Below are 22,536 nucleotides of genomic sequence, written 5' to 3'. Positions count from 1 at the left end.
GTGTGTGTGTGTGTGTGTGTGTGTGTGTGTGTGTGTGTGTGTGTGTGTGTGTGGTCACTCCCTACACAAATGGTTTAAGCTAATTTTGGTTATAAATGTGTTTCTGATCAGGGCAGGCTACATCACTTGAACCAAGTAGAATGTTTCATTTTTCCAGAGCTCTCTAAAAGGTAGTTGTGAGCCACTGGTATAGATAGATGTTGGTGTTGCCCCCATCCTAGGAGGTGGGGAATAAACAATCCAATAGCAGTAGTAGTCCACTCATGAATTGCTGGTTGAATTATTCTTTAAGCTTTTATCGAGTACCAAAGATAGATCTTTTGTTGTGTTATTTTTTTTCTCCAGGAGAAAAACCATACAAATGTACCTGGGAAGGCTGTACCTGGAAGTTTGCTCGTTCGGATGAGCTGACAAGGCATTACCGCAAACACACGGGAGTGAAGCCATTCAAGTGTGCAGACTGTGATCGAAGTTTTTCCCGGTCAGATCACTTGGCGCTGCACCGTCGAAGACACATGCTGGTTTGAGGCATGCGACCTGTCCAGCGGAGCAGAGCCTAAGAGCTGGGTCTCTTAGCTACACCCCATTCAGCAGGGCTGAATCCCCATCACAGTGTTAACACAAAAAGGGCATCCTCATCCCACGATGTCTGAAACCAGAGCAGGAAAACGAAATGGTACCTTTCTCCTCTCTGTCTGAAGGTAACCCCACCATGGCTACATAAGCAGCGTTCTCATGCTGGCCCGGGAGATGAGTAACTCAGATGCTTGAAGAGACAGGCATTGTTTTTCCATGCTGTGTCCTCTACTGTTCAAAGATGTTTGTAGCTTAAACATTTTCTCAGCTGTCAGACATTTTCTTATTGATATTTTAAAAATCAGTTACCATAAATTGATGGCAAAGAGCGAGACCTTTTTAACTTGGATTATTATCCCCAATTCTCCCCACCCCCTTTTTTTGGATTATCATGTAAGTAACATAGAAAACATGCCCACTTTATGTTACCAGCAAGCTGCATGAAAATAGATGCGAAGAATCTTTTGGAGAGGTTCCATTACCTGAAAATCAAGGGGCACTCCAGCAGACTTTTGCAGTAGTGATGGTGGCACTTAGAGATCACACGCAACTTGTCATTATGCCATGCCCTTAAGGAAACCGACATTTAATCTCTCATTTGTTTGTTTTTCGTTCTTTGTTTCCTTTTGATTTTGTTTTGTCCGTCTGCTAAAACAAAAAGGGGACAAACCATGTTTCACTTGAGGTCCAGTCCAAGTGTCTGCTCTGACATGGACTAGTATAGAAGTGGTTTGGGGTTGTATAGGAAGAGCCTTTCTTTAAAAAACAAAAAACAAAAAAAAAAAACCCTACTGCCCTGTTTCAAAGTGAAGTTTTCTGTCACCTAGGCATCATCTCTTCCAGCCCCTAGTATTTGATTACAAGGAATCAGGAAAAGAAACTTTCTTAGACACACTGGCACCAAGGTAAGAGGTGTGGCTGTCCAAGCAAAGTCAGTGAACATGAAAAATCAGACAAAGCAGAGAAGGAAATAATGCGCCTCTTGAGGAGAAAAGCAATAATGAATAAAAGGTCTTTCCTACAATAACTTCACTGAGGACTCACATTACCAATTTTCATACTTACTAAAGGAATTGTTTTTAAACACACACACACAGAGCTTTTTCGATGTCTTGGTTACTTTTACAGTGTTAAGGAGATCCTTCTGTCGTTGGCTGTCCTCCTCCATGGGTAACACAGTTAAAGATTTTGCTCCCCTTTTCATGTTTTAGAATTCATTTGGTGGCTCGAAAGCCAAGGCAGGTATAGAGGGGAAGGAACCCCTACCTTACCAGATCTGCTCTCCTTGGAATAAGTGAGTAGAAGAAGGATGCTCCCAGAGGAAAGACTGAAATGGTGCTAGTTTCTACTCTTGAAAGCAGAGAAGAAGAGAAGAGTCCATGGGCTCTTCTCTACAGGTTTTTATTTTTTAAACTATATTTAGGTGCCTCACTGGCTTTTTCAGGTATGTTCAATCCAGACTTCCCGCATCAAGGATAAGAAAAAATTATTACTTCTTCTCCAACTCTCCCACTTCCCCAAAAAGTATGAGTTTATCTATAATGAATCAAGTCTATGATAAATAAAGCAATATGTTACCAACAAACATCCTTTTAAAAAGAATAATTTCCTCTCTTTCACTAAGAGCTGGGGTTTTCCTCCCCCATCTCAAAATGGTAAAAGGAGTTTGGTGAGTTATTTTTATTTGTTCAAGTTTTTTATAGCTTAGCTATAAAGGGTCTCCAGAAAGACCTTTGCAATATATTTTAATTATGAAAACTTGGATTCGGGAAAGGCACAAATTAACCTCACAATGCTCCTAGCTCATTTTTAAGTGTTTGAACAGTCTGAAATAACTTTGGTTACTGAAGTAGCCTTGTTTGGGATTATCTTTAAATCTCTATAATCTTGTTCTGAGAAGTGACTGTTGAAGCAGGAACTAGGGACATTGAATGAAACAAGTGAGATTTGTCTCTGATAGTATTAAAAGTATTTGAAATAACATTGAAATAATAGTGTAACAGTTTTCAGGTTAAAAGCTTAGTATAAATCTATGTTCAACATTGTCTGCCAATTTTTCAGTAGAAAAATTGAGCAATTCCAAACCACCTCAGACTAGGGCTACAGCCTTGCACTGGGTGTTACCTCCTAGAAAGTTTTTCTATCCATTACTGGTGTGAGACTCCCCATCCCCCAACCCCCACTGCCCAACTTCTCCAAGTCTATCTATTCTTATGAGGAAATAATTGGCAATTTGAATGAATAGCTACTAACCAAGAGAACAGAGGATAATGAAACATACATTCACGCTTCCCTTGCTGCCGCTGCCCCCTGCCTTCACCTCCCAAAATTTTGACTGACTTCATGATGGCAGGTTCTTCTCAGAAAGGCCCATCTATTTATCTTTCCCAAACAACATTCTTCAGTGGTTATAGGTAGGCTTGCATTTAAGATATATAAAAGCAATAAGCCCAGTATTTAGGAGTCCCCTGAGATACATAGCTAGATTTAGAATCAGCACAGATCTAAATGACTTTTTTTTTCTCTTATAAAATTGGAAAAGGGGAGTGAGGGGAAACCACCCCCAGCAAGTTAAAGCCCAAACCTGAACAGTAAGCTAAAAGATAAGGCCTGTCGCTGTTCTCCCTTCTCTTAACATATCATTACATCCACTAGTTTTTATGGAATCAAGCACAAATTTAAAAATGAGTCGTCACTTTAATAATAAAAAATGTTTAGATCAAAATTTAGGAATTGGAATTTATTTTGGGCAAGCTAGGTGCATAGTAACTTACTTAACCGTAGTGAGCTTTCTGAATTCATTATGGGTATTTTGTTGCCCCCAAAATGGATGACAGAGTGATTTGGAATGCAAGGTTTTTTCCCCCCACACATGTAGTTTTGCAGGAATGGAAAGGCCTCCATTTTCTCTCAGCACCCATTTCCTACTTCAGTTATAAGCACAGTACGTAGTGAATAACAAGAGAAAAATGTGAAGCCCTAGGAAATTCCATGGTCTTCCTTCCTGAAGCATTTTTTACTTTAAAAGTTGAAGCTGTGTGTGCACATACATGGATGCAGGTGACCTTTCCCACTCTTTCTTTAATTGCTTTTAAGTCTAAGATCGATGCAGAATATCTGAGCCTCTGTCCCTTTCCATCCCTGTGTATCTCCAGAACTTCAGTGGGAATTAGAGTAGTGTCAGGGTTAAGGAGTTCAATTTCTTACATTTTAATAGACTCACCTCTCATATGCTGTTCTTATTTGAGAAAAGCTTTGCTTTTTTTGTCTTGTTTTGCTTTCATCTCCCATCAGTCACACATAAACCTTGGATCCTCTTTGTAACTTGCTACAAGTTCTTTGCAAGCTGTTAAGACAGAAATCTTGAAAGGCATACACCCTAAAGCTTAGGCAGCCATGTCTGGCATCAGTTTTAGGAAACACTACAGAATAGTTGTTTTCAAAAGCAGTTGAATAACAATAAGGTAAACCACACCATTTTTTTTAAAACAAGGGCACTTTTTTAAAAAAATTCACTTTAAAGTTTAAGAGGTAGATAGGAAGATGATTGTCTGCAAAAGAACTTAGAAAATGCCACAGTGTTTACAAGTGCCAGCTTCCAGATGATTAGAAAGATCATTTCACGTGGTAGGAAAAGTCTAAGAGTCAATAGCTTTTGGGGAGAAAAACATACTCACACAATAACTTAGTGTTCTGTTTTTGAATGGAAGAATTAAAAAAAAACTTTGAATTGCCATTTCTTTTATAAATCAAAGCTATTCTGCACTTTGAAATCAACTTATTACAATGACAGTTTTGACAGGGATAAAGATGCAGTACTCCTTATTCTGTGCTTTTTTATGCTTACCAAAGGTGCAATTGAATAAATCTGGTAAGTAGAGGCCTTTGATTGTATTGTGTACTCCTATTAATTATGGTTTCAGCTGCTTAGAAATGTGGCTGCCATATTGGTGTTGAGGGTAGCCTACCATTTAAAGTAAGAAGTTGGCAGAGTTAACCAGTGTTAAGGATACCAGCATTCATATCATAGGGTGGCTTAAATTCTGATGGCAAGGGACTAAAAATGAGGTGATTTATGAATATGAGTGGACATCAAAACACCTAATGCCTGTTTCTCATGGTCCAGTCTCAGAATTTACCCCCTAATAATTCTTGTAAGTTCAGGATGTAAAGTGTACTTTCTTACTAAGTCTTTAGTGGGAAGGGAAAAAAATGTTTTCCCATTGCATAGACTCATGAGGGTTAGGGGGTACAATTCAAAAACATCACTTTTCAAAATGATTTGTTTAGTTTTGTGTAGGAAGAGGCCAATGAGCGACTCTCCTCATTCTGTTATCAGTATCACCATGCCTGCCTCTCTATAGAAGTACCCATAATAAATGCACATGAATATACTTTTCTATACATGTAGCCAGCGGCATATCCATATATTCGTGGATACGTATTCTTACATGATAGCCAAACAAGAAAAAAAAGATTTTTAAAGGAAGATTTTGTAATATTCCATGCTGTCTGGAAAAATAAATTATTTACCTTATTAGGAAATCAGCTTCTATTGCTCTATATGACTTTGCCTGCATTTTATAGCTTAAAAATGTACATAAGAAATTAAAACTGCTATATTTTCACAGTTTCATTATAGAATAATGTGTATGTTTAGCAGCTCATACCCATTGGTACTTTAAATATGTTAAATATTGAACAATTTCAATAGAAATTCCATTTTTAGTAAGAAAATTAAATATAAGGATACTGCATCTTTTAAAAATAGAATGAAGGTATTTTACTGTACTTGTAACAGTCTGAATAATCTGTAATAGATGTGATAGTGGAAAAGTATTTTCAAACTCCATTTTACACAGGTTGTAAATAGTTTAGTGAAGTACATTGGAGGGGAAGCTTCTAGTTTTCATCACACACACACACACACACACAGTTCAGATATGCCTTGTAAATCTCCCACACAAGTAGCCATATTACTATAGGGTCTCAATTGTTCTACTTTGTCAGAACGTTTTGAGCAAGCATAGCCAAGGGTAGCCCCTTGTTTTGGTTTTCTAGGACAGCTTCAGATACAATGAAGTCATCTGAAGTCTCTGGAAACTGATTCCAAACTCAAAATGCCTTTGTCTGAATAGGGGAAAACAGCTGCATGGAGTATTCTAGTGTTTAAAATGTGCTCAAGAGAGAAGTAGACAATTGTTTTATTTTCTCAGTTCTCTCACTCCCTCTGCCAAAATGTTCTTTGGACAAAAGATTCCAAGTTCCAACAGGTGGTGACTCCTGGGTAATTCCAAAGGGAGTTTTTGTTCTGTTAGGTATAGCTGCATGTTAACAGTAGCTGTGTGGTGGGAGTGGCGATGAGAATCCCCATTTGCTGGTGACAGAGATAAGCTAATACCTGTTTTTCAGAAATGAATTAAAACCTGAAAGTGCCTGTCCACATACGTACATTAGAACTGATGGAATGTTGTATGCTCTCCACACAGCAATAATAATGCTGCTTCATTAGACTAGCACTTATCCCCTCCCCAAATAATTGAAAAAGATAAATTTCAGTAAATCTATTCACTTCTCTGACTCCTCCCCCAAAAACCCATTATTTTATCCTTACCATTTTACCATCTCTTATGTGTCATTTACCTTAAGCAAAATGTTGTTATTCATGCAAAGGGAGAATGCAGATTTAATCAAGAGATCCCACAATATGCAGTGGCAATTCCAAATTACAGCTTCTTGTAGTTTTTTGACCATGAGCTCATAAAGGATTTCCAATGATCATACCCAGTATTCTCTGAGAGGAAGACCTGTGATAGCCAATAAAAATACACAAACATTACTAGACACTTCAGCTGGTAGGACATATTATTAAATGTAAAGTTTTTTGTTTCTTCTTTTCCAATTTCACCTGTTTTCCCATTTCAGTCGTATCTTTGGGTGAACAAAATCTGTATCATTTCTATAGGAAGACTAGTGGAGTCCTTAGAACATTTAAAAATATCAACCCATCACTCAGTCTGAATATTACCATATTTACTTGCATCATTTCCCCCATTTCCCCATTCCCAGATATTTCACTGCTAAACCATGGAGTCATGTTTGGGATTAGAGAATGATGTGGTTTGGACAATGTGAGCCCTGTTAATGCCTCTGTGCCACATTGTAAGTGCTGGCAAAGTATTGTTCTTGTCAGTTAAAATTATGTTCTACAGAGTTGAAGAAGCCTGAGCCTTGATAAGAGAGGTTGATGAAGTGTGAAAAGGGGTTAAGCACTCTTCCATTTGCTTTCTGCAAATCAAGATTTAAGTAAACCCAGGTCATGTATTTAGCTTAGGAGGTATGGAAATGGAGGAGTGAACACCAAAAGAAAGTCCCAGTGAGGAAAGGATCTTGCATTTCCTTCACAAAAATTCTTACTTTTTGAAGAAAAAGCTTCTGGATGTGGTTATTTCTATACAGTGCTAAGCCACGTTGAGTGAAGAGTGAAAAATGCAGTCAGTTGTCTGGATATCTAGTCAATGTACTGCCAGTCATGCATATATCTCTAAATATGTGGCATCTGCACTAAAATTTAGGCATATAACTAAAGTTTACCTCTTTCACCAGAATGTTCAGCATTGTTTCAATAAACTTGTGCCTCCATAGACACAAAATTGATGACATGAGTTCAATCATTCAGGCCAAAATAAGATAATTACTTGACTTTCTATTGGCAATTGGTCCTGCACAATCTAGCAGCTTGCTTGAATTCTCTTCTTCACTTTTTTCATTCAAATAGCTTTCTATATCAATTCAGATCAGTCTTTTTTTTCAAAGATAGAGTTTATTCTTCTAAACGTTCACCCCATATTAGTTAATATCACAACCTTCCAAGAATTACTTCTCTAATGGTGAATGGAGAGGTAGAAACCACCAGGTAGAATATAATGAATATGCATTCAAAAGTGATCATTGTTTTTCAGCATTTCCATTTTACAGCAGAGTCACTTAAGGTGTTAAATAGTTTTGATTATGAATTGTTGTTTATGCTAACAATCATGATGCAGTTGAATTTGTATATGTAATTAAGACAAACATTCTATTTTTTCTTCCCCTGATCCCCTAACTTATGAAATTCTGACTGTGTTGGTCCACTGATGTACTGATAGACTTTGAAAACATTCAGAACAGTCATTTCTCTTTCTGTTTTGGTAATAGACTTTCCTAAATTACTGTCTTTCTCCCTGTCACATTTGGGGTGGGAGGGGGACAGAGAGAAACCTGCATAAACAAATTCCCTTCTGTGTTGAAAGGCAACATTCTGAGTACAGACTCTAATGTAGGTGGTCATCGTTCACCATTAGTTAGGCTTCACAAGCAATAATTTTTCAAAACACAAAAACCACAAACCTAAATGAGCTGAAAAATGATGAGTTATAGAAAGAATCACATCGGGACTTTCTTATTCTGGTTTTCATCACCAGATGTTTAAATGTTTATGAAACAAGAGACTGCACTAAGTGTGAGGATGTAGAACAAGTGATTTCCTATGTGAATTGATTAGTTGCTTTTAACCAATGACCAGTCGAAGACTCTTCAAGAATTGTGTTTGTGGGGAGAAGCACCTTTTACATCTAGGTAAAAGGAGTGCCCAGTAATTGTATGAAGAATGATTTTATGGATGTGAGAATGTAAAATCTTTCATTCCTTCTTATTCCATGCTTCAAAAGAGATAACCTATAACACAGAGGAAAATTATGGATCCAGATCCTGAATTATTTGGTTTCCATAGCAGAATTTGTATATTCTTCTGTTTGTAATGATGTTCATACAACTTTCTTAAACTGTAATGCATTGCATAGGTATTGTTGAACTGGGGCACGTTGGTGCCTGTATTCAAGGCTCTTTCCTGTGACTTGTTTGTTCAGTTTGTCACATTTAAAACAAAGAAAAAAAAATCACCATCCAATGGGAAGGTGACTGTGAAGAAAATCCTTTGTATTTCTTTTTTCACATCTGTGGAACATATTACATCATATCACAAAAGCAACTCACTGAAGGAAGTGAGAGAAATATTTATAAAACCAGCTTGAAAGACATTGTGTTACCTGTTATATCACATTGGATCATAATGCAATTATATGTATTATAACATGTTCATTTGGGGGGGTGGGGAGAAACCAACCAGCAAATTCATGTTTGTCCTTAGCCAAAAGCCTACTCTGAACTTTCTGTATTGTGAAGAAATCAGACAAGACCACCTTTAAGATACCCACCTGCCACTTAAAGACAACTTAGTTATAATTAGTAGTAGTCTAGACACTGCTCTTTGTGTGTGGGGGGTGGGGGATCAATTCAGAAGTCATTCTTTTGAACAATTCTCTCAGCTGTATTTGAAGAAACAAGAGAATAAAGAAAAACATGATCGTTGGCCAAATCAAGCAGGCATTTCCCCCCATCCCTTAACAATTAGCTCATTACTTTAGTACATATGGTATTTGGATCATAAGATCTTCTGTGTAAAAATCTTTTTAAAAATCCACCCCATAGTTTGAAAATTTTCCGTCTAGGATTGGAGCCTCTGAACAAGGAAAGATGCACAGCACCTGATTCACTTTGCTGGGATGTAAGGGAAAGAAGACTTTTTCTCAAAGCCCATAGAAAATGACCCCTTCTTTCAAAAGATAAAACTCCCCTGTGAGACTAGAAAACAAATGTATTAATTCTTCAAATCTTCTTTTGTTTTCTGTTCAGAGGGTTTTTAATTGCAAAGAAATTTATTTCTTCAAATCTCATCTAAAGATCTAATTTCCCAATAGTTTCCTCTGCATTTATATACTATGTAGTGTTTAGACAACACCTGTTATAAGTTTATTAATATTATGTAAGTGTTGTTCTTGTATTTATGTATAGTGTATGTATTGTAAATATACTCAGAGCTTTTTTTTTTCTTTTACTGTAAAATGGTGATTTTGCCCTATGATGATGTAAAGGGAGACCCTCCTAATGAAATTCTGTCAGAGGATGATTATTCCAGTCTATTCTCAGAGATTTAAATGAACAAGTGTTATCGTTTTTAATGGTGTCTCAGACATATTCTGTTGGTGCATTGCTTTTCTGTATTCAACTTTCCTATGAATTGAGCTGTGAACTGAAATAGAATTTAACCCTTTAAATGTATGCATTTGTATAATTATCTGAATGAAGGCATGAAGGTTAAATAAAGCATTTTGTATGGAACAAAACTCCATTATTACTTCGGATGTCTCAGATAATCTGGAAAGCATAGTTATTAACTATTCTAATTAAACCTTTGTTATGAAACCCTTGGCCATTTGTGTATATAGTAATTGGGGGAAAAAAGCAAAGCAGGATTTGCCCCCAGAAAAATGAGCTGCTCTTTTATTTCAGAATGAAAAATGCACAGAGGATCCTAATGTCCTTTTACATTTTCCGCGGTAATTGAAACTTAAAAAAAAAAATTAGTCTGGAAATGCTAAGTGATGAACAAAGTGCATCTTTCTAGGGTTCTATAAATGGATCCAAATGAAATGTTCTCTCAGGTTTAATGTACTGATCATATGTAGGATTGGTAAAGGCAAAACCTGGTCTCTGAATATGCCTAGGAATGAAGACTTTTAGTGACGTGTTGAATATGGTCGTTAAAAACCAATCAGTCATCTAACTAATTTCTAGATTATTTATTTAAATTTATCTAAATTATTTCCAAATTATATGCTCTAAATTATGTCTAAATAATTGCTATAAAAAGCCCTTGAGAAAGTTTCAGAATCTTCAACCCTATTTATCTGACTAAAATAAATTGTGTTTGTCCATTTTCAAAGAGGACCGTGACATCAGGGCAATGATGACATGACTTGCAGATGACTTTGAGTGAGTCATCAGCCTCACTTTCTCATCCAGAGCCTTCTGGGTCCAATGACCAGATATTCATTAGGACAACTGGAAATGGCCCAGAATGCAATGGCAAATTCTGGCTCTTTTAGGCTAAGGCCATTTCAGGTTCTCACTTTGAGGTAACATCTATTCAGTGCCTCATAAAGAAGTGAGGCAAGGGATGAGCCCTTTAATTTTAAAAAATAAAACTGGGAGGGAAAGACCCTCAGGGTTTCAGGTCAAAGGAAAAACAGTTATAGATGATCACTTTGAGCCAGGAGGCCCCAAAATATAGTCTTTAAGTGGTGCTTGGGCGGGGACCTTTTGTGGTCCAATCTATGAGCCCCATAGTGAAATAAATGGGTTTAAGGTTTGGTCTTTGAGAAAAGGGAGGGAGGGAAGGAAGGAAGGAAGGAAGGAAGGAAGGAACCAAGAAAGGAACCAGGTTAAGCTCTGGGGGAAAATACACAGAAAGAAATCACAATCCCAGCCCTCAAGGAATTTATTTACATCTAAGAGGGGGAGATAAATAATCTATGCATAAATAATTGTAACATTCAGAGTATTTAAGAGTAGCACAAACTGAAGACAGTGCCAGGAAAGAGTAACAAGTACTACTACCACCACTACTACTACTACTATTACTAGTAATACTACTACTACTATATTTAATGTGAGTCTAAACTTATGTATAGAATAATGAATGAAATAGCATTATATGCTTACTGTGAGTGAATTACTATAAAAAGCACCTGTGATAGTAATAAGATATTTCCCCGCCCATTAATAGGCCTCACCTGGAGCCCATTAAGAGAGGCTTCCTTAGGGGAGGCTTGCTTGTAGGAAGGCTTTCACACCTTTTGGTAATTTCTAATTAGGCCCTGAGTCAGGAGGGTTGTGATGCTCTCTATACTCTAAAGTTAGCATTTTGCTTTGGGGCTCACTCATTGGAAGAGTATTCTTGTGATTTGACCAGATGAGACTCTGGGTAGCTGTTAAGGAGTTCCCCAGCTTTGAAAACCCAGATGTTGGTGCTTCTTTCTCTGGTAATTATGTATGGATTGCCTTGGTCAATCAGTTGAATCTGTCTGTTGATCTGTGCTAATTTCTCAGACAGAAGTCCTGTCTATTAGTATTTATTTCTCTGCTTGTATTTTCTCTGAAGTTTTGGGTGCTGTCTTTGCCCCTGAACTAGTAAATGTGATTTAAAAAGATTGTTGACCCCTTAAACAGCAATCTTTCCTAGTAAAGCAGATCTAAGAACCTGTGCTACCAGCCATCCTGGGTATACCAGTATGGTTGCCTGTATAGTACCAGGGAAGCAAACAGAAAACTAAGGCAATTTCTGTTCTCAAAGAACTCACATTCCAATGGGGGAGATAAATACTTATAGGAGAGTTTACCTGCAAATCAGGCAGAAAGACCCAGTGATTCTTAGGGTACAGCAGCAAAGCAGATAGTAATACATCTTTCTTAATAAAACTATATTCTATTTTTATTAATAATTTATTATTACATATATAATATGTGTTATATATTTCTACATAATAAATTACATTAAGATGTTAATATTTTATCAATATCCATTAATAAAATTCTATTTCTGATGTTGAACTATGTGACAGTGACAAGGATGTTGGTGGCAGGAACTTCCTTTTCTGAACCTTGAGTAGCTATGGATGCTGAGGAAGAAGGGGCTACTGCACCCCCAGAAGTATTGGTCAGGTCCATCTCTATGATGCTTGATTCATGATGAGGATGTCTTTAGGGAATGGGCCAATTACTTGGGCACTGCTACTCTTCCCTGGGCTCTTAAGCTCAGTGCCCTGGCCTATTTCCATGTGATTCTTAGGAAAAGTGGTGAGGGTGGTTTGACTTACCCTGTACATGCTTTCTCCTCTTTTTTCCTCACCATATCTTGTGAAGAATGGCTGGTCCCTTCTTAACAGGGATTATTCCTCTAGCTGATGATTGTTGGGGCTGAGCTACAGTCAGAAACATCGAATGGTTGCTACTCCCAAGAATCTTGTGCTTACTTTCCACTGTAAGTCAGTGATTGATGTCTGTGGTGGTGTTGATAGAGATGGTCAGTGATTGATCTTGGTGTTGGTGAGAATGGCAGGTCCGTTCTCCATAGTGGTTGCTCCTTCACAATGATGGCTGTGGCGGCCAGACTGGAAGCAGGATCAGTGATCAATGGGGCATGCTCTTCTCAGGGCTCAGTATCTCAATATTCTGGGCTGTTTCCACTGGGACATGAGAGGAGGTGGTGGCAGTGGCAATAGGCTGATTCAACTGACATAGTCTTTTATTTGTCTTTTGTCTTTCTCAGAGTATGTTACTGCTTCCTATGTAAGAAAAATGTGATCATTCAGCACCATGGAGAAGACATTTTTAATAACTAGTAGAATGCTGGACATGGAGTCAAGATGACCTAAATTCAGTCTTGCCTCAGACACTGTTGTATGAAACTGGGCAAGTCACTTAATCTCACTCAACCTGATTAGGGATTATAAAAGCACCTACCTCGAATGATTGTTGTGAGGACCAAAAGAGATACCATATTTAAAGCTCTTTGCAAACTTAACATTCTGCATATATTTAACTATTTGTATTGTTAGTTATTTTCAACAAATACAGAGCCGCTTATCTGCATTTCACACATAGAAAACCAGGTATGCACAGGTGTAACTACACATAAGTGTAGACCAGAACATGGCCTCTTCAATTGCTGATTTTTGCTGTCCAGTTTTAATCACTTCCCAATGAAGCCAGAAGCTTATAGAAATGGTTCAGATACATTGAAAATGGGTTTCTTTGAACTGCGCTTTAGTGGTTCTTTACTTAAGAGAGAGAAGGCTCTCTTCCTGACAAAACAAAGTCAACATATCAGGCTAGACTGCCCAATGGACTACTTTTAGGTTGTCAGAAATCCAAAGCCCTATTTGAGTTCTGCAAGTAAACTTCAAAATATCACTCACCCACTGGTTAACAATTCTCTTACAATGACAACAGATATAATGAGACCAATGTGTTGGATCATTGTTGTTACTACTAGTTTGAAGTTTGTGAGGTTTATATAAATGTCAACTATTATTATTGTAAAGTACTATAAAAATGCAGGAAAAAAGTAGTAGTCCCTTCTTCCTTTGAACTTTTCTTTCCAATTGTATTACTCTAAAAAGTGATAGAAAAATTCCAATCAAAGCAGGGTCCAAGAGATCAAGTTTAGCAGGAAACCAATAAATATTGTTTGAATTGAGTGGACTCCAATTCTGATCACTCATTCTTGCTGTGACATTAACTATACCACGTTGGTGGTGGGCACTAAGCTGAAAATATGGTGGGCTCAACCTACTGGGAGTTCACTTAATGTCGTCTTAAGGAGTTCTTTAAATAAAGGAGCATTCATTAAGTGTCCTCTATATCCTGAGCACTGGGAATACAAAATTCCTGCTTTCACCAGTTCACTAGGAGGGTCTTAGGCCATCTGGGCAAATAAATCTTAAGAGCAAATAAGGTAAGAGTAATCTCTCACATCTCTATTACACTTTATAGTTTACAAAGTACTTTCCTTATCAGAAACCTGAGGTCAGTACTCAGTAGGTGAGACAATTATGGCCCTGAGAGATTAGGCAACCTTTTGAGGTCACAGGTCAGGTGAAATGTCCTAATTCAACATGTAATAGTCTCCGGTCACTGGAGATCTTCAAGTAGACACTCTCTAGGATTACTTGTTAGGAATATTTTAGATAGAATTTCTGTTACTGCTGGTACAAAAAACCACTGGAGACATTTCCAGGTTTCGAGTTTTGTGTCTCAGTCACAGTAAGTGAGGGATCCAGACTGGATGGGGAACTCAATACTTGAGATTTGAAGTGACTATGCTTTCTACTAGACCCTTCTGCCTGCCTTCAGAGGTCCAAGCTCAGGTTGTGTTCAATATTTAAACAGGCCCCCAAAATTGAGAAGTTAATTATCCAGGGTATGCACATGCCAAATCCATTTTTGGACCAAAAAGGTTCTTAAGTAGAAACTTATAACTAGATAGATTGGAAAAGGCTTCATGGTATAGTTGATATCTGAGCCAACTTAGAAAATTCAAATACATGCTTATTATATACATATAATCTTGGACAGATATGCAAATGGCCTTGGGTTGGGCCCAGAATTAAACAGGATGAGGGGAACAGACTAAAATACCCTTGGAAAATTACAAAGTTTCTTCAATAACCCTAAACATCTTCCTGAAACAAAGGCTATCTTTTTCTATACAAATGCTTTATAGCACTTAATAAATGCTTGTTGATTGATTGAGCAATCTATAGCATACAACAAATAAGGAACTATGAATGAGGATAGGGGATTGTTTGTTGACTGACTGTCAAATAAGGAATTATGAAAGAAGATAGGAGATTGAGAGTGGCTCTGTGATTTCTTTGGAATGAGGAACTGCCTTGAACGGAAACTCCCCTTGAGTAAAGGACGTGATCAGAGAAATGAGCAAAAAAATTATTTAAGCAAAAAATTGAGTTAGTCATGAGTCAAGAGCAAGGAATAAACAATGAACAAGCTTTGGAAAAGAAGCAAGAAAGGGCCCTAATGTGTAATGGGCCCCTTTCTGATGAACATATAGGGAGAGATGGAAAAGAATCATATCTGATGGACAGATGGATAGTTGTAGCCTGTACTATAGAAGGGAATCTCCACATCACTGAGGTCACAAATCTACCTGATTATTTGAATATGATGGAAAAAAATTCCTGATAATTAGTGCTGTTCAAAAATAGAATGGGCTACTTCAGGGGGCAACAAGTTCCTTATCAATGTAGAGGGTGGGATAGGAGTAGGTGGTTGTTTAGTATATTTCCTCTTCAGGTATGAGTGAACTAGATGATCTCCAACACCCCTTCTAAGTCTGAGGTTGTGTGGTATTTTGACCTGGATATTTCAGCAATAGATGGAATTATCATTTCCCTAAATTCTTTGGGTTATCCTTTTTCAGTCTTTCACTTTTCACTTTAAGAGTTTCAGGTCTTCACTTAGAGGCAGTGTGACATAAATGAGTTCTTTTATTTAGAGTCAAGAAACTGAGATTTGAATTATGACTTGGACACTTACTAGCTCTGTGGTCCTGGGCAAGTCATTTAACCTCTCAGATCCTCAGGTTCTTCAGAGTGTGTATGTGTGGGTGGAGGGTGAAAAGGGAGGTATTTATCACCATATCTGTACTACATACCTCACAAGGCTATTGGGAAGAAAATTATAAAAGTATTATATAAATCTAAAGTATTATCACTTTAAACATTGACCACCTCATTGCTGTCTATTCTTTCCTATGAATAAGAGCTATGAAATGACAGCCTACAATGGTTAAACTACAGAAACAACAATGTGCTTTTGATTTGAATACTCTGGGGTTTTATCATACAGACAAACTATATACAATACAGGGCTAGAAAAAAAGTCATGCTCCTTAAAAAAAAAATTACTCTTGTCCCAAATGACCATTGGTGGCTCTCTTACCATATAGTATTGTCCTCCCACCAAAGATGATACCATACCCTTCCACACAATAAACCACTTATTCTTTCTCAATGTTCTATCTGGATTTAATATTTTGTCTCCCAGTGGTGCAATAATCATATCTTTGATCACTTCCTGTTTAGATTAAATTCTCCAATGAACACCTACACAACAATTGACCTAATGTCTATTTCTCAAAACTTATATTTTTTGTGTGCATCAGCAACTTTTTAATGTTCTTTTTTCCTTTAATAGTTCTTAGTATATCAAATATCAGTTAATATAATTTAAGAATATTTGACAAAATCCATTTATAATGAGTTTTCCATAAATCAGTGGGAAGCCAATACCTTCATCAGCTTTATGAAGGGAAGCCTGGAGCTTTGAGGGTTGCTGCATAGAAAGAAAATACCAAAGATGCTCAAGAAATGGCTTAGTAGATAGTGCCCCATTTCTGTTTGTTGTTCTAGCTTAATTTGCCCAATACTTGTTTCTTTATACTGCCCAGTCAATAATGCAAAAATGCCTAATGTGATACACACTTGGTCTGAATTCCTGATAGCAACTACAGGACTAGTGGCATGTCCAAGGTCTCAACAGAAGACATAGAAAAAACATGTTTTTATTCACTTTGAAGCACCAATGGGATTCCCACTTTTTCATAGTTCTATAATGCTCTGAGCTCATTGACAAACCAGACCCCTTGCATTACTTGTAGAAGTCATGAGCTACATTTTATTGGTCCTTGTTGGGATCTCTAAAACTGTTAAAGATTGTGTCTTGTAGTATGAGGCTTGGTTGGAAGAACTGGGGTTGTTTATCTTGTACAAGAAAAGACAATGAGAAGTGGAGCCAAGATGGCTGAGCCAAAACAGGACCTCTGCACAGCTCTGGCTCCCACCACCTCCAACACATGTTAAAAAATGACTCTAAACAAATTTTAGAGCTACAGAACCCACAGAGTGACAGAGAGAAACAAATCTCCCACTGAAGGCGGCCTGTCAGGCCAACAAGAAGGGACTATCACACTGGGCTGGGAGCCAAGCATAGTCCCATATGAGCCATGTGGTTCTGGCCCCAGGGCAGCCGTGACCAGTGTCAGCCAGAGCAGACTTCTAGAGAGTAAATCACTAGCAGCTGTGATGGTTTCCAGACTTCTCAACCCATAAACACTAAAAAGAAAGTAAAAGGTCAGTAGGGAACTCTGTTGGAACTGGATGGAGAAGAGCATGGTCCAGCCCCTGCCCCCGGGGTGAGAAGTAGTAGAGTTGTGGCAGCTGCAACTACTGCCCCACATGGCTGCTTCCAGAGCTCCTGTCCTGCAGACCATAGGGATAATGAAGGTAATTGCTCTTGTTAAACCTGCTTGGATCTGGATCACAGTCTTGGGTGGTGGTCCTGGGGTGTGTGGCCAGTGTGCCAAAGCTTGTGGCCGCGGCAGAAAGGGTGCCCTCCTAATAACTCCAACAGCTGTGAAAACCCCAGCAATTTGGGACATAGTTCTCTGCAATCTGGAAGCAGAGTTCTACTGTGAAAAAGAGCACAAAAGTCAAATAATTAGCTGGCAATATGAGGAAGCAGAGGAAGCACAAACAGACCATGCAATCCTTTTTTGAGGACAAAAAGGATCAATGCATGGAATGGGAGAAAGACAACAAAGTCAGAACTCCTGCATCAAAAACTGCCAAGAAAAATATGAACTGGTTATAGGCCATGGAGGAGCTCCAGAAGGATTTTGAAAATCAAGTAAGAGAAGTGGAGGAAAAAATGGGAAGAGAAATGAGAATGATGCAAGAAAATCATGAAAAGTGAGTCAACAGCCTGCTAAAGGAGACCCAAAAACACAGTGAAGAAAATAACACCTTAAAATATAGACTAACCCAAAATGGCAAAAGAGGCTCAAAAAGCCAATGAGGATAATGCCTTAAAAAGCCAAATTTGCCAGATGGAAAAGACATTTCAAAAACTCATTGAAGAGAATAATTCCTTCAAAATTAAATTGGAGCAATTGGAAGCTAATGACTTTATGAGAAATCAAGATACTATAAAACAGATCCAAACAAATGAAAAAAAATAGAAAGCAGTGTGAAATATCTCACTGGAAAAACCACTGACCTGGAAAACAGATCCAGGAGAGATCATTTAAAAATTATTGGACTAACTGAAAGCCTTGAGCAAAAAAAAAAAAAAAAAGCCTAGACACCATCTTTCAAGAAATTATCAAGCAAGATTGTCCTGATAATCTAGAACCAGAGGGCAAAATAGAAATTGAAAGAATTCACTGATGGCCTCTTTAAAAAGATCCCAAAAAGAAAACTCGTAGGAATATTATAGCCAAATTCCAGAGTTCCCAGGTCAAGGAGAAAATACTGCAAGCAGTCAGAAAGAAACAATTTGAATATTGTGGAAACACAATCAGGATAACACAGGATCTAGCAGCTTCTACATGAAGGGATTGAAGGGCTTGGAATATGACATTCTGGAGGCCAAAGGAGGTAAGACTAAAACCAAGAATCACCTACCCAGCAAAACTGAGTATAATGCTTCAGGGAAAAATATGGAGCTCAAATCAGGCCTGAGACACTTCCCAGTGAGGGTGGGTGAGGAGGGGAAAAGGGAAAAAATCTGGAACTCAAAGTTTTAAAAACAAATGTTTAAAAAATTTGCTTTTTACATGCAACCAGGAAATAAGGTATATAGGCACTAGGGTATAGAAATCCATCTTGCCCTACTAGAAAGTTGGGGGGGGGGGAGAGATGAGGGAGGATATAAGAGAGAACAGATAGGGGGAAGGGGTATTCAGGAGGCTCACTATTTTGGAGTAGGGGTAGGGGAAAGATGAGTAGAAAAATTTGTAACTCAAAATCTTGTGTAAATGAATGTTGAAAACTAAAAATAAATAAATAAATTGGGGAAAAAAAGGACACAATAAAAACAAGATAACTGTCTTCCAGTTTGAAGGACTACCATATGGAAGAGAAATTAGACATCTTTTTTTACCCCAAAGAGTAAAACTAGGAACATTCAGCTGAAGCTGAAATAAGGCAGATTTTTAATTCTTATAAGGAAAATCTTAATAAGCTGTTGTTCAATCATTGCAGTCTCTTTGTGATCCCATTTGAAGTTTTCTTGGCAAAGATATTGAAGTTCTTTGCCATTTCCTTCTCCAACTCATTGTACAAATGAAGAAATGGAGGCAAATAGGGTTAAGTGACTTGCCCAGGGTCACACAGCTAGGAAGTGTCTCAGGCCTGATTTGAACTCCAGTCTTCCTGATTCCAAGCCCAGCACTCTCTCTACTGCACCACCTTGTTGCCCTAAATTAATGAGAAGAGTTATCTGTAAATGTAAAGGACTACCTCAGAAAGCAGTGGATTTCCTCTCAGTAAGCCAATCAATCAATAAGCACTTATTAAATGCCTACTATTTACCAGGCATTGTTCTATTCACTGAGGATATAAAGGAAAAAAGCATATGTATTTACTTATGTGTATGATGTCTCCCAAATCCTTGAGGGTCAGGACTGTGTGTGTGTGTGTATTCACATATATATGTATATATATATATATATGTATGTATATATATATATAATTTTTGTATATATATTATATATATATATATATATATACTTATGTGTATGTTGTCTCCCAGATCCATAGAGATATCTCTATGAATATATGTATGTAAAATTGATTCAAAGCAATATGGGCAGAAAGACACTAGCAACATGGGAGAGATCAGGAAAGGTCTTATGTAAAAGATGGCCCTTAAGCTGAGCCTTGGAGAAACTCAGGAGTCAGAGAGAGAGAGAGAGCTGAGGTGAGAGTATGTCCCAGGAATGAGGGGCAGCCAGTACAAAGGCAGACAGGCAGAACGTGGAGATGTATGAAAAGTGCAAAAAGGCCAGTGTGACTGGACCATAGTGTTCAGGGAGGAGTGCTATGTGCATTAATGCTGGAATTCAGGTTAAAACTAGGTTGGCAAGTGCTTAAAATGCCAAACCTAAGAGTTTACATTTAATCCTTGAGGTAACAGGGAACTGAGTTTCTTCTGTAGGACAGTCACATTTTCTACCGTTTTGGCATCTTTGTGAAGAATGAATTGGAGAAGGTAGATCTGAGGCAGGAAGATCAATTAGGAAGCTCATGCAATAAACTAGATGAGGTGTGATGAGGGCCTGAGCTAGGATTGTGGTTAGGTAAAGGGGAAAGAGGTTAATGTGAGATGTATTGTGGAATTAGAAACAAGAAAATGTGCAATTGAGTGGATATGTAGGAAAAAAGAAAGAGAGGGGGTCGAGGGTGACATTGATGTTGCAAACCTGGAAGCTGCTGCAAAAAAATTTTGGTGGCCTGACCAGAAATGGGAAAGTTCAAAAGAGGCTAGAATTGGGGGGGGGGGGGGGGGAAGATATGGAGTTCTGCTTCGGACATGCGTTTGACATAGCAGTAGGACATCCAATGTGAATTTCCATTTGGCATTTGGAGATGTGAGACTAGATTGAGGAGAGAGTTGAGGTTGAGAATTTTCCATGTGGGAATCATCAATTTCGAGATTGTCCAGATGAACTGATGATGGTGCCAAGATGATTACAGAGAGCAAAGGCAGGAGGAAGGATAAGAATGATAAATATCAATAATTATCAGATAGTTCTTCTATAGCACTTTAAGGTCTACAAAACACTTTACAAATATTATCTCATTTGATCCTGACAAGTTTGGCAGGTAAGTATTATTATTATCCTTATTTTACAAATAAGGAAACTGAGACAAACAGGGCTAAGTGACTTGCCCAAGGTCACACAGCTAATAAGTGTCTGAGGCCGAATCTGCATTCAGGTCTTCCTGACTCTAGGTTCACGTGTCAGGGTTATTGTGTAAGAGTTTTTTTTTTTTTTAATTATAGGTTGGGAGAGATTAGCCAATAGTCTAAAATTCTTTGATTCTGTGATTCTAAGTTTAATCTTACAAAAGTCAGTATCCATGGGAATTCACTATAAATTCTTCTGATCTTTCAGTTAAAAGAAAAATCACTTTTGGAAAGACTTAGATTATTCACTGATGTCATATCCAAGCTCACCATTTTAGAAACTACTTTCATCAAATCATTCATTTGTTAGTGAAGTAGAACATATGTGAGCAAGAAGATTGCTTTGCAAACAGCATTCTCTCTGATCTGAGTTCTGTTATATTCTCTTCATTTCATTTACATCATGGATTGTGTGAATTTTTGACTCCTGCTGACTGGGTGCAACATTAGAAGAGAAACATTTTTAATCCTCCTCTTCAAAATGTTGGGTTTTTCCCCAAACCAGGGAAGTGACTTACAACAGAATCGAGAGTTTATCCCCCTAAATGTTGCCCAAAGGGATAGAGCTTTGAGACCTTGCACTGTCCTTCCCCTCAAATTGAATAGATTGAAACACATCAACAATTCAAAAAAATTAATGACTTCCCCTCCCCACTAACATTAGTATTGCCATTTCTTCCCACATTATTATTTCTTGTCTTTTGTGTAAAATGTCATGGGATATTAGAATTGCAAAGGATAAACGCAGTTTAAAAAAAAACAAGCATTTTTGTATTTGCTCTCTGGTCACCTTTTCCACTCTGATAAAATATTTTCCCTCATCTGAAGCCACTATGAACATATGTCTTCGAAAATATTTATAAAATTTACACCAATGAATACAAGTTTCTAACATGATAAAATAAAATCAACACGTCCACAAGTATTACTAAGCACCTATGCACCACGCTAAATGCTGGAGATAAAAAAAGGCAAAACATGTTTCCTGCCTTCAAGAAGCTCACATTCTAATGTGAGAGACAAAATGCAAAACAATTATGTACAAAGAAAATATGTACTGGGTAAATTGGAGGTGATCTCAGAGGGAAGGCATTAGTATTAAAAAGAACTGGAAGAAGCATCTTTTTGAAAAAGGTAGAATTTTAGCTGAGACTTGAAGGAAGCCAGAAAAGGCAGGAGGCAGAGACAAGGAGAGAGAGCATTCTAAGCATAGCTATTGTTGTTGTTCAGTCATATCCGACTCTTCATGACCCCATTTTGGGGTTTTCTCTGCAAAGATAATAAAGTGATTTGCCATTTCCTTCTCCAGCTCATTTTATAGATGAAGTGAGGCAAACAGGGTAAAATGACTTTGTCAGGATCACACAGTTAGTAAGTGTCAGAAGCTGGATTTGAACTCATGAAGTTGAGTCTTCCTGATTGCAAGCCCAGTGTTCTATTTCCATCATGCCCACCTAACTGCTGACAAGCATGGCTGACAACTCGTTAAAATGAGCAGAGTTGGGAGTGTCTTTTGCAAGGAACAGCAAGGAGGCCAGTATCACTGGATCATAGAGTATGCAGAAGGGAGTAGTGTATAAGATTGGAACAGATTATGAAAGGCTTTAAAAAACCAAACAGAGGATTTTACATTTGAGCCTGGAAGAGGACACAGAGACATTGAAGTTTATTGAGGTGGAGGATGGGGGTGTGGTTGGAAGGTGATATGGTCAGACTAGGTCTTTAGTAAGATTGAAAACTTTTAAGTGC

General features: G+C 37.8%; 1 protein-coding gene across 4 annotated transcripts in view; it reads left to right on the top strand.

Annotated features, from left to right (window-relative positions):
- Positions 1-9,884, top strand: part of KLF12 (KLF transcription factor 12) — a 582,818-nt gene extending 572,934 nt beyond the window's left edge. For all 4 annotated transcript variants that reach the window (XM_069066794.1, XM_069066796.1, XM_069066793.1 and 1 more), the window contains one exon: positions 346-9,884. In XM_069066794.1, the coding sequence (XP_068922895.1) occupies positions 346-527 (182 nt within the window). In that variant the 3' untranslated portion in view covers positions 528-9,884. The remainder of the gene's footprint in view (positions 1-345) is intronic.
- Positions 9,885-22,536: the final 12,652 nt, after the last annotated feature.

This window comes from Petaurus breviceps, unplaced genomic scaffold, assembly GCF_028583685.1.
Source record: "Petaurus breviceps papuanus isolate PSGF00001 unplaced genomic scaffold, PetGlider_PUasm1.0 90730, whole genome shotgun sequence".
NCBI classification, from domain to species: Eukaryota; Metazoa; Chordata; class Mammalia; order Diprotodontia; family Petauridae; genus Petaurus; species Petaurus breviceps.
This window is presented reverse-complemented; position numbering and strand designations above follow the sequence as displayed.